This window comes from Benincasa hispida, chromosome 10 (genome assembly GCF_009727055.1).
Source record: "Benincasa hispida cultivar B227 chromosome 10, ASM972705v1, whole genome shotgun sequence".
Lineage (NCBI taxonomy): Eukaryota > Viridiplantae > Streptophyta > Magnoliopsida > Cucurbitales > Cucurbitaceae > Benincasa > Benincasa hispida.
Window position 1 is genome coordinate 34527184 of NC_052358.1, and position 16316 is coordinate 34543499.

The following is a 16316-nucleotide window of genomic DNA, read 5'->3' on the forward strand; positions in this document are numbered from 1 at the left end:
AACAAAAATGCATAATTTCAAAATCAAAAGGATTGAAATAAACATCTCATAAGATCAAAAAACGACCAAACTAAAACCTAATTAAAAAAAAAAGAAAAAGAAAAAAAAAGTATGAGTGGACAAGATTAATACGTAAAATTGGTGAGAAATAATTGAAGGAGTTCCACGTTTTAATGAGAGAATGATTGATGGTCTTAGCCAAAAGCAACATAAAATTTGGACACGTTGACAAGTCACGTGAATTTCACTTTTGCTATTCCAATTAAGTTTCGACATTTGTTTCTCTTACATTATACCGGTAAACCGCCCTTCCGTTAAAGTCGTCACATTCATAGCCTAAAATAATAATAATAATAATAAATTAATTCATCCCATAAATTCATATTCTAAAAATACCCTTCCCCTGTTTTTTTTCCTTGTTCTACAATGAATAATAATACCATCAAGATCTCAGCTTCCCATTTTCATGGCCAGGACACCAATAACCCACACTCACACTCCAGGCCATCCATAACATTATTTCTCAACAATGCCTCACCCTTCCCGGAAACACCCTCTTCGTCGCTTCAGCCTCAGGCGCCGCACCGCTCTCAAGCGTCGTGCTTGGCACTTTTTCGACTCAATTCTAACCTGTTATAACTCCAAGAAGCCTAAGACGTATCGGCCTGACGATGATGGCGCTACGTCTGTCGTTGGTGCCGACTTTGCCGCCGAGACTCTAACACCATCCTTGTGCCACAACCAAGATTTGGTGTCCTTGAAGATCAGCCTACTGGGTGATAGCCAGATTGGGAAGACAAGTTTTTTGGTAACTAAATAAGATTTTGTTCTGTTGGTGGTTGGAGTTTTGGTTATGTTTTTTTAAAAAATTCAATATTGTTCATTTTGAAGGTAAAATATGTTGGGAATGAAATGGATGAGGGGAAGAGTGAGCAGACAGGATTGACCTTGATGGACAAAACATTAATGGTTAGAGGGGCAAGAATTTCTTATAGCATTTGGGAAGTGGAAGGTAATTACCTGCATTTGTATTCGTTTTAGCTTTTGGGTTCACTGATGATTTAACATGACATCAGAAGAATGAGATGTTTTGTGTCGAGTTTCTGTATAATGGGTTGTTTTCTCTTGAACTTTTGGATTCAGTGGTGATTTAACATAACGGTTGGATGCGGAATGTGGATGTGGATGCAGGTGATGATAAATCCCAAGATTTTATTCCAACAGCTTGCAAGGACTCTGTAGCAATTCTTTTTATGTTTGATCTAACAAGTAGGCGTACTTTAAACAAGTAAGACTTAGTTTCTGTTTGATCCATATAAATGACTTTAGATTTTTCACAAATGGGAAGATTTAAAACAAAGGGGTTTCCTTTGGTTTGCAGCATTATAAGGTGGTATAGACAAGCACGTAGGTGGAATCAGGTATATTTTAGGATTCGTTTGATAACGTTTATAGCTACAAAGTTTTGAATCTTCTTTTAAACAGTTCGTATTTGATTGAAGTTTCTAAAAACAAAAGCTCTTTCCCTTTTGCAGACAGCAATTCCTGTCTTGATAGGAACGAAGTTTGATGATTTCATCCAACTCCCCATTGATATGCAATGGGCAATTGCAAGTGAGGTAAGAATTAAAATCATGGGTGCTTCTTTCTTTGATCTGAAGCCAACAAGCTGAATGATGATTCAAGATCTTGTAACTCCATAACTTCGCCTCGTTTTGGGTAACTATTTGATTTTTTGTTTTTGAAAATTAAGTGTATAAACACTATTTTCGTTGTAAGTTTTATCCATGTTATCCCAATATCTGAAAAATCTGTGTTGGTTTTCTAAATTTGACTAAAAATTCAAACGTTTCTTTAAAAAAAACATAAAAGAAAAAGGAAAATCATCTAAGTTTTAACTACTCAAATCGTAACCATTATCAAACAGGTCCATTATATCTCATTCTTTTATTAACTAATCTGGTGGAATGTTTTGAGAGTACAAAAAGCAATGTTTCAAAATTTGGGAAAATCCAGGGGATATCTCTCATGATTTCCTTGTTTTGACAGGCAAGAGCCTACGCCAAGGCACTGAATGCTACATTGTTCTTCTCCAGTGCAACTTACAATATCAATGTCAATAAGATCTTCAAATTCATCACAGCAAAACTCTTCGACCTGCCGTGGACGATCGAGCGCAACTTGACGATTGGAGAGCCTATAATCGATTTCTAGAGTCGGTTTCTTCCACCCTACATCGCCAATCTGGTTCTCAAGAAACTCATGAAACCATCCAGCATAGAGATAAATCTGACTGTCTACATTGTTCGACAACTATATCCGATGTAGCGGAGAAAGGCAGAGGCCTGTCGAGCCCCGTCTCCGTAGCAATTGGATAATGTGTAAATGAAAAACACATACTTAGATTTACAGTGTCATGGGAACTTAGATTAGGCATGTCATTGCAAATGCAGCTTTGAATCCCTTCAGAAAGATTAGTTTTAACTCCATGTATAATCTTGTGATCAACACCCAACATCTTCTCTTAGATGAGAAAATTTAAGTGTCTCTCAAATTAGACAGCAGCTAGATGTCCTTCTTGCTTGATGTGATCAAATAAAGTTTTGTCCTTTAGCTTAAGAAATCTAGTTATGGTCAACCAAAAAAATGTCTTCCTCCCTAATAGACCACCCTGCTAAGCGACCGGTTTGAAGAAAGGAGAAATTATTTGATAAGGTCATTATAATGTGGCTGATAGTTTTTCACTATTGGATGTATGAAACAGAAATACATCGCATATATTTAGTAGCTATTCGGAGCCATGTCGATTTTTGAATCCACATCCAACAGTTATTATAAAGTGATCACATTGTGGTGACCTCTTTAAATAATTTTTCTTGAAACAAGTCCTTGTGACATAAAAAATATTGTTCACACCCATTGATCATTTTATTATTAAACATGGTAACAATATGCACTGAAGACATTTATATCAAAAATATAGTGCTTGAGATAATACATAATTCCGTATCTATTCAGAAACAAACTTCATTTGGAAGTTGTTATAGTGCTCATAGTACTATTATAGCATTATTGTAAACATTTATCATATTGTGCTTTATTGTTTTTTTACCTTCTCCTACTTATGATACCAGAATGAAATAGATTACTTTGATTCTCTCAAATCTTAGCGTTTATAGAAGCATTACAAAAGTAACTTCAAGGCCCGTTTAGAATGACTTTCATCCCTTTTCAAGGAGGACCCGACGACCAAAGCACACATCTGTTAATTCTACCCACCTAGATGAAGGTAATGTATTTACCACAGTAACTTTTAGGTGATAAAACAAATATATTCCCACAAGTTAGTTCAACAAAATGAGATTGCAACAGGATGTTGATTTAGCCCAATATGCAATGATATGCTTTCAGACAGGAACAAGGATCCTTCACTTGCTATCACTGGTTGAAAGTTGACTAAGTTCATTAAATTCAGGAATTAAATGAGATTTTAACAGAATGATGATTCAACTCAGTCTCAAAAAGCTGAATACACTTATGAAACTTGCATTGAACCAAAGATGCCTATTTTAATGATAGTGCAAGTATTGTTAAAAAGATGTACAAGCTCAAATTTCAAGCACATGCACTGCTTGAAAATCTGCAAAAGTAGGTCCTGCAACTCCCTTAAATTGTGTAGGAAAGAAATATAATATATGGTGTTAATGTAAAGCAAGAAAGAGGAATGAATTATAGGCTAAATTATGAAAAATGTCTTTAAACTTTGTCACTTGTTTTAAACATACTCCTATATTTCTAGATGTTGTAGTATTAAACTTGAACTTTCATAAACGTTTCAAAATACTCTTGAAGTAGAAATTCCATAGAATTTTGGACAAGAATTGAGATATGATATGGTGTGACAATAACCTAGAATGAAAATTTGGATCACTAAGTTTAAGTTATCATCATATAGTTCAAAATCTTGATTTTTGTTTGAAATTCTAAAAGATTTCTATTCTAAGAGTACTTCTGAAACATTTATATATGAAAGTTGAGAGGTAATATTTTGAAACTTTGAAAGTATAGAGGTATTTTTGAAACAAATGATAAAGTTTAAGGATATTTCTTATAATTTAACCTTATAAAAAAAATATATCTAAACTTTGCCAATTATTTAGAAAATGTTCAAAATTACTCTTGGAGTGAAAAGCCTTTAAAATTTTGAACAAAAATTGAGATCTAGAACAGTATTGCAGTTAGCTAAAATGGGTCATGATCCAAATTTCTATTCTTAAGTCACAACCATATCATTTTAAGTCCAAATTTTGATTCAAAATTCTAAACAATATTTCAAGTTTTGAAACTTTTATGAAAAGTAAAAAGTGAATATTGAAATATTTGAAACAAAAGTGAGTATTTTTTTTATATATATAATTTAACCTAAATCATTAGTTGGAACAACCGGCTAGAGTGCAGCTTTAGTAGAACATAATTGAATGGAGCACATGGCAAACAGTAAAGCACTATACATTGGAATCGAATCATTACATTGATAACAATAATTTGATCCTAAAACTTTATATACCATATCTTCTCACATTAGAAGAATTCCACTTTGGATCTGTTAAGTAAAACTCCAAAAATACACAGGTAGCTTTTGATGCTTTTCATAAATGAACTACTTAAAAGAATTTAATTAATATGGTCTAAACTAAGACTTCATTTTTCCTGTCTAGCCTTTGATTCCACCAAGAAATAGGAGAAAATACATGATGAAGAAAAACAAATCCTTCAAATCTCAAGAATGCTAAGCATTAAGGCTCCATTTGATAACCACATTAGTCTTCTTACTATTTTATTACCATACTTTTTAATGTGAGGACCCATATACCTTACATTGTGTATGGTTGGTTTTTCAGATCCAGATAAGGAGAAGCAATGAGGTAGTTCCTCCTTTTCGGTTTTATAACCTAAAAGAAACAGACGGACATGATGTACAGTAAACAACACATGTTTTTCTCTCTTATGAAAAAGAAAACATTGACTTCCCTAGAACTCAAGACTGCATATTGATTCGAAAACTCCAATCAATTCTTCCGAGCTTTTCTACCAAACAAATCATTTGGTAGAAACAGGTTCCCATCGATTTGATATCACAATAGTATTGAACTTCTGAGAAACAAATCATTCAGGTTCCCATTCAACAAATAATCCGACTAGCATAGAAGAACAGGCAAGGCAAGCCCAAAATCATTCAACTTCAAATTTAAATTAATCAGTTCTTGTGGAAGAAAGGATGACTTTTGGTCATTCTTTATTAAGGATACATCTTATGCCATCAATTGATTAAAAACATCAGCACACATGCAATGGCTATTCACGTATAAGATGCCTGACATTCAACATTTTATTAAAATTAATGAATCTATTAGCCATAAAATTGAATTTTGTCTAATGAGGTAGTGTTTTAGTAAAACAACAACCGAAATGGGAGATTAAACCTCCAACCTCAAAGGAGGGAGTGTGTGCCAAATCCAGCTTAACATTTCACTTATGAGTTTGACATGTCAAATAGAGCATTAAACTTCCAATCTTGTGTTCAATAAGTTCGTGAATGTAAATAAATATTGCATAGGTCAATGACTTATGAGCACATAATTGAATGCTTGAGAACTTATTAGACATAAAATCAAATGTTTAGGAATTAATTCCTTTTAGTCTTTTAAAGTTTAGATACTTATTAAATACAAGAATCAAAAATGAAAGAAAGAGACCTAGTAGACCTTTTTAAAGCTTAAGGCACTATTTGACACAAACTTGGAGATATTTGTAATTTAACCTTTAAACTTCCAAAGTATTCAGCTTATGTTTCAGAAGTCCACCTGTAGTCAGCTTTTGTCATATCTTATGCAAACTGAAACACAGGGCAATAAAGGAGTGAAAGATATTGAACTTTTCCCTAAAGGAAACAGAGAACAAAATTTCAGAACATCCAAGCCAAATTTAAAATAAACTGGATCAAATAGCCAAAGAGAAACTCTAGTTCTTTCTTCACCTTAAACTCATTTGAAACACGAAATATACAACCACTTGGGGAAGGGGAGGGGGGTTTAAGATGGTGGAAATAAAATACTACAGGTTAAACACAAAACATGACTGCTCAGTCAAAAAAGACTCCCCCACACGATTCGGTACACAAGATCATTTCATGTTTCTCTAGCCCATAACTTTATCTTCCTAGTAAACAGCAACTACAAGAACTTTAGAGATATCATGAAGTAAAAATGTGCTTCACTGCACTGACACAAGCAAAAATGCCACATTTCTGTTATTCATGGAGTGATTTTAAAGACATAATCGAACTTGCGGATATTGATAATACTCTCAAATTTTAACACAAAACGACATACCAGTAAGCTCTCCAACACCTGAAATGTTAACTTATTCTGAATCTGATGAGTCTGATCTCGTACTTTGTCGTACACTTCTCCTAGTTTGTACACTAGATTTTGAAGCATTTATGGATGATTCACCTTCATGGAAGATGACTTGACATTTTGCCAATCTATCTTCCAATTCCTCTGTGCTGAATTCGTCAGTTCCACCAAGCTCATCAAATCCTACCTGATGGATTCACATGAGAGAGGGTAATGTTAATAAAAACAACCATAATTCAGTAATCAATGGTGTATTATCATAACGGACATACCACGTAGTCATCTACTTTTGCATTCTTGATCAGAGCAAGGGTTGGAAGAACAACAATCTTCAACTTCTCAGCCAGAAATGGACTTTTCTCAGCATTAATTTTTACAAAACGTGTCTCAATATGTTGCTTTGCCAAAATGCTCAAGTGCTTGTCCATAACCTGTAATTTGTGTGAAAATACATTGTTCACCTTAATGCCCCAAGCTTTAAAGCAACAATTGCTATTTAAAACTAAGAAAACAACCTTAAATTAGGAACAATTATTATTTTAAAAAAATTTTAAGGAACAACCCAGCTGACCCTACAATATTTGGGTGTCAAGAAAACTCGTAGAATAATAAATTCTAGGTAGTTTTCAATAGTCTTGCTTCTATACCTATAATATGTTGCAATATTTTAGAACAAAATTAAATATGTCAAAGCATGTGAGATTTATAGGATGAGTCCTCTGGCAGCATCCTCAGGGTTAAATCATGGATCATCATTTATAACTAAGTTGAGACTTTTTTTCTCTTTTTCTTTTTTTTTAGTGCAACTAAGTCGGGAACTTGATAGCTATATGCTGTATGGATACAATGAAAAGGATCAAAATCTATTGCACACTAAAACAAGTCTCATTATTGAGAAAAACCACATTAACAAGAGCCATGAGCCCTAAGAAGTGCAAGAACATCTTTTCAATCAGTGCATTTTCATTTGAAAAATATTATCATTTGGCCATCATTCGCGTATTTCTATTGATTTCAACTTTTTCAATAATATACAAGACACATTAACAATGGTTGAACAAGAGGGAAAAGAAAAAGACCAGATGAATCAATAAAAATGAACTCATTTCTCGTATTCATGGGTATATTTGATCATTGCACTAATTGGCAGACACTGTAAAAATATGCAAGAGATTGCAAAACAATTCCTGCATTCCTGGAATGTTCAATTTCCCAAAAGTTACAAAATTCTCCGACTTAGACAATCAAGTGGGGAAAAATATACAAGAAACATACAGAATCAATCGACAACTGACGAAATAAACTAACTGAAAGAACCTAACCTTGCAGGGCCAATTTTCACGGTAAAAGTGGCAGACCACACGATCGCTAGCCTTGACAACGGAGAAGAAGTCCTTCTCGACGGGAATCTCAGAGTATTCGCCGTGGCCAAGAGAGATCCATCGATTCCGCTTCTCCGCCATCTTCTTCATCTGCTGCAATCTTCGCTCCCTCAAAGCCTCCAGATCGTCGAGGTCGAGACGATCTAGCGCTTGAATTTCTTCATCAATCTTATCCTCCACGGCCTTCGCCACCGTCAGCACCTGCTTCTCCAATATCTGCACCAAGGAAAAAAAAAAAAAAAGATCAATCATCCACAAACAGCAACAGAAATAGTGTTATACCAATAGAAAGGCCGGAACAGTGCCTCTTGAACTTTCGAATTCTCCATTTTCTACAAGTTGGAAGATGATTCCCTTGCAAAATGTTCCGACAGGTTTCGAGAGTTTCGAAGCAAAATCAACCTGTCGCATAACAAAATACAATCCAAACGGCAGATTGGAAAGAAGAGACATAGATACCAAAACTGAATTCGCTCAGCAAAGAACAAAATCGGATAATTCAAACATAGAGCTAATAAGCGAAATAAGTTGCCTCATTACCAGACCAAAGGAAGAATATGGAAGAGAAACTTACCTGAAGTTCACGAACGTGAACAATGGACAAAGAGAATTTGACAACGCTGCAGAATCAACAGAGAAAGAAGAACGGCCAAACAAACAGAAACAGATCAAGGGACGAAGAGGGAGAGGAGAGCAGATCCGGGAGTGAAGCCCCAACCCCCCTTTTTCTTCCTTCTTCCAAAATGAAAAATTCAAAATTGAATGGATTATTTTATTAAAAATACGAAAATGCCAGGAAAAATAGTAATAATAATAATAAATAAATAAATCTTTTAGTTTTCATCCTCCAAAACTAACACGTTTCTACACTAATAATCTTTTTAGTCCTCAATCGAGATAGATCCTCAGATTACATGAAAATGTTGTAACTTTCCTTTTCGTTCACCCATGAAAATACATTTTACTTCTACTTCAAAACCAAATATTTGTTTCTTCTAGAAAGAATCAAACGACAATAGCAACCAAAATTCACAAAGTCTGTCAAACACGTGAAATGTTTTGTGTTCTAACTTCTCAACTTGATTTGTTGCATTTTTTTACTCGTAGGGTAACCTATTAACTTGAAACGTTATCTCCATTTTGTAACTATCTGAAGTTTAGATTTTTGTTTTTTTTTAATAGAATGAAAATGTTTATGGCGTGTTGTTTCTTTTAGTTCTTGGGACTATCTAATGCTTTTACATACACATGTTGCTATATTTTGGGTGAGTTTATGGTTATGGAGTTGTGTGTTGGATTATTAGAGGAAGAAAAATCATAGTTCAGCATGGATCAACTTGAATCTCTCTCGAGATTACATAAATTTAACTCGAGTTTATGTAATCTCTCTCGAGATTGGTCTAGAGATTGAGTTCTATAATACATTCTATTTCATTCTTGGTACCATATTTGACGAGATTTGAACCGCGACTAAAAATAGAATGTGTTTTAGATGAATCTCATGGCATGCCCAAGTTTGAGAGAGGTATGAGATTTAAAGGTGTATGTTTACTGTTTTTAATCTAGTTCTAATCGGTTGGGATCTACTTTGAGATTAAATGGATATCTATTATATTTGTCAATTTTGCATGAGGTTTATGATTGCTTATGAGTTTATTTTGTTTTTTCATTTGTTTTATAGATGGCTAAAAACTTGATAGACCAATGGGTTGTTTGGGGCACTGAGTTGAGATAAAATATCTAAAGTTCATATGTTGTGTTTGTGGTACAGAATTGAGTTTATATGTCTAAGGTATTTAGTGCAATTTTTTGAATTCTAACTAGTTTACATTTATGATTAATATTTTTGTTTTGAAACTTTTTTATTTAATAATTCTACCCATCTTTGTTTGAATAAAATATGGATTGTAATTTTTTTCTTTTAATTTTTAAAGATTTTCTTTCTTTCTATTTTTCTTTCTTTCTTAGTAATGAACAACAACCTACCCACTACATTTCTTGCAGAATATGGTTAAATAAAATGAGAAACCAAAAAGAAATCAAATTTTTTTATTTCTAATTTTTCTTCTTGAATTTCATCATCATTTTTTTCTTTTTTTTTTTTCTTCTTCTTCTTGTTGCTATGTACTTTTACTTTGTCATGACTTTTTTTTCTTCTTCTTATTGTTGCTCTGTATTTTTACTCTATCATGACTTTTTTTTTGTTTAAATCTTTTTTGGTCTTCAAACTTTGAATAATGTTCTATTTTGGTCTCTAGACTTTTAAAAATGTTCATTTTAGTCCCTAAACTTTGAATATTGTTTTATTTTGGTCTTTAAACTTTTAAAAATGTTCAATTTAATCCTAAACTTTTAAAAATGCATTTTTTGGTCCCTGTTATATTAAGATTTTGTTAACTCTTTAATAAAATGATGAGGTGACCGATGATTAGGCTACCAAATAAGTTAGCTAAACTAAAAAATCTAAAGTTTCAATTTTGAAGATGGCAAAGTAGGAGAATTTAAAAGACATTTTTAGTTCAAAATTTTGGTTATTCAGTATTTTGGCATGTTGGATGTTGGTATTTTACTTCACATTCATCTTGCTCAATACATTTAGAGCCTAGTCATCTAAAGTTACAAGCTCCTTCACATTCCTATTGAAGAGTTAACATAATTTAGGGACTAGAATTAACACTTTTTAAAAGTTTAAGGACTAAAACAAACATTTTTTAAAGTTTAGGGACTAAAACAAACGTTTTTTAAAGTTCAACCTACAAGTCCATAAGGTCCCCTTGGTAGCTCAATGGATTCAAGTTGAGAATCAGTTTTTGGGTCGATTTGAAATGTTCAAATTAACAAGAATAAATTCAATTATATATGATATAATTAGTGTGATGTATGAGATACATTAAGTGGAGGATTATTGTAAATATGATTTATATTAAGTACCATAAAATAGAAAAATAACTATGGTTTGTATGTTTCAAGAGATGATATTAAAACTATAGGTTATAAATATAATATGGTAAGCTGGTTATCATATTTATTTATAATAAATTAATTATGTGATAATTAAATCTTTTTTCTCTAATAACCGATTGAGTGGGAGGTTATTGTTGGTTTTATGGTAATCGTGAGATAAAAGAAAAAATGTTTTCCTAAAATTAGAGAGTTGCCACTATGGCTCATGGAGAAAGCTATCAAGTGAAAATAGCGATAGCTATAGCAGAGACTAAACGATCGTGGAGTTTGACTATGCGATAGTTCATCAGCTGATCGTAGCTAAACGATCGTGTGGCTTTGTCAATACGATAGGTTGTCATTTACTACACGATCCAGCACATCATCTATACGATAGACAATTTTCTATCTCCCACTTGTTCGATCATCTACACGATTGTTGTCTTCCAGTCTCTACCTCTAACCATGATCATACAGAGCCCGCAACTTCTGGATTCTCACACCAAGAATACCAAGGTAACTATTGTGGTGGTGTCCTTGCTCACTTGATGAATCGAGTGTGATTCGATTGGTTCGTGGAGGCCATTCGTTGGGTTTATGATTGTTGTGTTCGTGGTGTGCACCAGTCATTCCATTCGAGGGTTGTGTGGCTGTTCTTGGACACTTGGAGATTGATTGAGGGAGTTTGAAGAATGATTCTTCAAAGGTACGCATACTCTATCCCTTGATGTTCTTGTTAGCATGCTGTAATTTCGTGTTGTGCATGACCTGTTAGTTTCCGTTCTTGTACTATAATTTTTTATGTTCAATTTCAAATGAAATTTGGAACGATCCTTACACTGCTCATAGAAATCCTCATGTTTAATTTCCTTCAATTGGTATCAGAGACAGGTTGTTCTGATATTCCAGATTTCACTTTTGTTTTGAACTTCCTTTTACAGCCGAGGTGGGTTTTCTGCATTGCGTTTAAGTATTAAATGCGTTTTTGGAGGAGTTGATGAATGTTTACGGGTTAATTGCCTCTGTTTAAAGATTTCTTTTCGATTACAAAGTGTTAATTTGTAAGGGTCCCTGATTTTTTGGCATAATTAAAAACAATCGAGTTTGCAATTCAAAGTGTTTGAGTTTGTTAAGTCATTCATGATGAAGTTTCAAGGCATGGAGATGTGGTTCTCATCGCGAAAGAAGACCAAAAGTTGGTCGTATCGTGTAGCCTCAGGTAAACGATAGTTGAGTTTTTACTAAATGATCGTGTAGAAAACTTTTGTTCGATCGTGTAGTATTTACTAAACGATGGGGTAAAGCGTTTACTTTATCGCATAGCATTGGTTGCTCAATCACGTGGATGCTGGAGGTAAACGATTGAATAAAAATATTTGATGTTCATCATTTAATAAAAGGTGTGTGCACTAAATGATCGTGTAGTTAGCATGCTTCATGCATAGTCACTGACTACACGATCACGTGGTATGCGATACCTCGCACTTGCTCAGCGATCGTTTAGACAATTGTGCTTCACCGCATCGTTGTCATTTAGATGATTGTTTAAGGCTTGCGTTGCAAGATGCATGCTACACGATCGCGTACCTCATGCTTCATCGCATAGTCAAGGTACACAATCGTTTAGCTCAGGAAGCGTTGGTAAACGATTAAGTAGAATGTTTACTCTTTCGTGTAGGCGATCACAAGAAGATTGTTACACGATCAAGGAGACATGGACTTCGCCCAGATGGTTCAATACCAGGTTCGCCTATTTGAACCGAAGACTCCTTGCTATTTGTAATAGTTAACTTAGTTTTTTAGGATTTGAGGCTAATTATCTCGGTTCATCAACTTTTACTTAATATACATGAGATGTATGTGGTTTATATGGCATAATGTATGACATATAAATTTAAAACCCACCTTAGGTTATGCAATTATTCATGCATCATATATTATAAGTGTTATAATATAGTTTGTGGCATGATGAAACTACAAGAAAGCATGCGCATGAATCATGAAATATAAAAGTTATATTTATGAATGCAGTAAGTATATTCATGCATCATTTTTATATTATAAGAGTTATAGTATAAGGGTGTATGGAAGCATGTATGCTTGGTTCATTGCTTGGTTGTATAAGTGTTATATAAAAGTAGCAATGAATGAACAATACATGGAGCATGAAATTTAGGCTAATGTATAATAGTTATGAATGCCTTGTCTGTGTTTACTTCGCGTTGTGGTTGGTTTTGGTTATTTTTGTTATAAGCGTTATAATGGAAATTAGAACTAAAATAAATAAGAAAAAGTTGCATGCGAACTTAGGTGAACTCATGTTTTAAAAGAGTTTTAAAATTGGATTGAGATAGACCTAAGTTCAAGGTTCTAATGAGATTAGATACCTAAGTCTAATCTTTTTAAATCAGTATAATAGGATTAAATTGATTGACATAAAAGATTAAAATTGTATTAAATCTATCTATAAGGGACCTTTTGTCTAAGGTGGGTTCTGTTTAGGCTGGGGTATTTAAGCTGACAGAAACGAAACACCCCTACCTGGAAACCTACCTGGAAAGGTGAATTAGATAGATTTTTTGCAAGCATGCAACAGATGATCAAAGACTTCGTTAAATAGTTTAATGGATGATGATTAAAAGTTATTCAACTTTCCAAGGTAAGAGTTACTCTTGGGCAAACCTAAACAGTCACTTAGTTAAAATCCTTAGCCATGTTTTTTCTAAGTAAACTAACCCTAGGTTATAAAATACTCAGTGGGAGGAAGAGATATATATGATATGTCAATGATTCCACTCACATTTCTCCCTGCATGTTCATGTTGTGAGATTCATGCTTGGCCTTGTGGTGCCCTGGGAGCATTCCCCTTCGGATGGTGTTTGTATGAGTCAATATCAAGGCAGACGGGAAGAGTATTTATAGTAAGTGGGTGAAGGGTGTGTGTCAACACGTCCTGCAGTCTCCTTCATTGGTTTGCACCTTGAGATCATTCTTGAGCTACCTCATGGCGCCTTGGGAGCGCCCCCCTTCGGATGGGTTTTGTGTAGTTGGTCAATATCAAGGTGAACCCCAGAAATGGATATGGTCACTTTGTTTTTTGCCCCAATTAGATTTTTTCCCTTTGGATTTGCTGCTTGGGGTAGAACTCTAGGGCCTAAAATGACGGGTCACACTTACAGGAAATTGTTAAACAAGTTAATGATTTCTTGACCAAATCAATGATGGCTAGTCGTTATAGGAACAAGAGTTGTCCTAGTATTAATGGCTGGTTGAGAATGTCTCAATTCAGAGAAGGGATAAATTGACCACCATTCAACGGCTTTTGTCCTAAACCTTTGAAGCGTCATTGAGAAACTAAATATCACAGGGGGTTCATTTGAGTTTTGCTAAACCATATTGGATGTTGTGTTTTGTTGGGGTTGATGCCCTAAAGTCTCGTGTTCTGTCGTTTGTAAACAATTTGTACGAACGCTTGTGATGTATAATATATGATATTTTACTTCACTTATTGATTTTGCTCAGTTCAATGTTTTATTTTCTTTACCACAAACCAATAAACCGAAAATCCCTGATTATTTTTCTGTAACTTAAGCATGTATGTGGTGACATACAAGTGGATCATGTCTTAAGGGATAACCAAAATGGTCTGTAGTATATGGATATAGAAGGGAAACCTTATCCTAGTAAAGCTACGAATGCGGCTCGCTTTTTAGAATAGTTACAAATGTTGTAACTTATCACAGATGGTCTGATCTTGATCATTTGTGTAGGGGACATGCGAGCGGGGTCGTCCTATACAAAGAGTTTGTATAAGACCTGACCACGAAGTGTTAACGTCTCGTTATATAACATCGTTCATGATCTGTCTCTTATACACATCTAGATGTGTATAAGAGACAGGTCCTATACAAAGAGTTTGTATAAGACCTGACCACGAAGTGTTAACGTCTCGTTATATAACATCGTTCATGATAGAGACTTCACTTCACTAGGACTGTCTCTTATACACATCTAGATGTGTATAAGAGACAGATTAAGACGATCCATTTTGGGGATTCGTCTGATTTGGGAGCTAGAAACTCAGCTACACAAGATGAATTCACTCCTTCCCCGATACAGGGGTAAGTAGATAGATAGCTCCCTTAAGGGCTGATTCCAGGGCTTGAATGATGTGGCACCACACACCTTCTTTTGGTCCGAGAGGTATTCATACATAGTTGGACATGTTATATTGTTCATTAGAGGTATCAGTGGTACTTAAGGAGTGATAACTACAGGGGCAAAACAATAATTTGGCCCAGTTGTACTTACGAGCATCTGTGAAAGGTTATCGTACTCATTATTGATTATATCCGATGGATACAGAAATATATCTGTGGTAAGAAGAGTTCAACTGTCAGTATTTAGTGGAATGTCTGGCAGTTAACGGATGGTGGATCTTGTGGCTAAAGAGTTTAAGTCAGCTATTCACGTACCATTAAAGCTTCGAGCCATAGGTCTATAAGGTCTGCTTGGTAGCTTGAATAAATTAGAGAATCAATTTTTGGGTCAGTTTGAAATGTTCAAATTGACAAGAGAGAGTTCGATTATATATTATATAATTGAACTGGTTAACCATATATGATATGATTAACTAAATGTATGAGATACATTATTTTGGAGGAAATTGGATATAAATACGATTTATATCAAGTAGAGGAGAAAACACTATAGTAGATATATGATATCAAACTATAGGTTAAAAATATAATATGATTATATTCATTATTTAATTAATTAGGCGGTTATGAGATAACTGGCCAAGTATTTCTCCGGAATCGTGCGAAAGTGGGAAGTTCGGATTCAGTTCTTGTAACTGAAGAATAAAATGAAAATTGTTTTCATTTTGTATGAGTTACGTAAACACGTAAGAAAAATTGCTCAAGGTGTGTTTCTAAATGATTGCCTAACATTGACAGCCTATACGATAGTGCCCGTCTTTTTAAGTGATCACACACCTGCGCATTAAACGATCGCCCACGAGATCTAAAGGATCGCTTACGTTTTCTACACGATAGCTTAGGAACCGAGCAGAACTAAACGATCGCTTACCATTTGATAGACGATCGCTTAGCTAAACCTACACGATCGTGTACCCCAACCTAAATGACAAACACTCGACTATACGATAGTCATCTACTATCTACCACTTGCTTGTTCGTTTTACATGATCACTTTTCCTCCTTCCCTTTACCAATTCCACCAAAGTTCACCCTTTGGATTCTCACTTGGAGAATACTGAGGGCTTCGAATGGTGGTGTCGTCCCTGGTTGCTATTTGATCATGCGCTGCTAATCATGTAGACGACCGTGGTGCTGCTAAGCGACTGATTGTTGGACAATAAGAAGCGTGGGGGTTTGCTTCCACTAGACCGAGTTTGATTGAAAATTGTCTTCAACTAGTGGATTCTCACTTGGAGAATACCGAGGTCTTCGAATGGTGGTGTCGTCCCCGGTTGCTATTTGATCATGCACTGCTAATCATGTAGACGACTGTGGTGCTGCTAGGCGACTGATTGTTGGACGATAAGAAG

The 16316-nt window shown here is 34.6% G+C and overlaps 2 protein-coding genes across 3 annotated transcripts; one reads left to right on the forward strand and one right to left on the reverse strand.

Moving 5' to 3' along the window:
• Positions 1-362: 362 nt before the first annotated feature.
• LOC120088346 (septum-promoting GTP-binding protein 1) lies at positions 363-2867 on the forward strand. Of its 2 annotated transcripts, none has more exons than XM_039045571.1 (6): positions 363-808; positions 892-1012; positions 1192-1288; positions 1382-1421; positions 1536-1719; positions 2050-2191. In XM_039045571.1, the coding sequence occupies exons 1-5, from the start codon at positions 530-532 to the stop codon at positions 1671-1673; spliced, it is 675 nt and encodes a 224-aa protein (XP_038901499.1). In that variant the 5' UTR covers positions 363-529; the 3' UTR covers positions 1674-1719; positions 2050-2191. The 2 variants fall into 2 exon arrangements, with proteins under 2 accessions (XP_038901499.1, XP_038901498.1); XM_039045570.1 differs by having other exon boundaries at positions 367-808; positions 1536-1619; positions 2050-2867.
• Positions 2868-5678: 2811 nt separating this feature from the next.
• On the reverse strand, positions 5679-8559 carry LOC120088348 (thioredoxin domain-containing protein 9 homolog). The gene is made up of 6 exons (XM_039045572.1): positions 8376-8559; positions 8107-8203; positions 7742-8017; positions 6692-6850; positions 6393-6606; positions 5679-5896 (listed from the first exon to the last, which is right to left on the reverse strand). Exons 2-5 carry the CDS (start codon positions 8128-8130, stop codon positions 6424-6426), a joined length of 642 nt encoding a protein of 213 aa, XP_038901500.1. The 5' UTR covers positions 8131-8203; positions 8376-8559; the 3' UTR covers positions 5679-5896; positions 6393-6423.
• Between the last annotated feature and the right edge of the window lie 7757 nt (positions 8560-16316).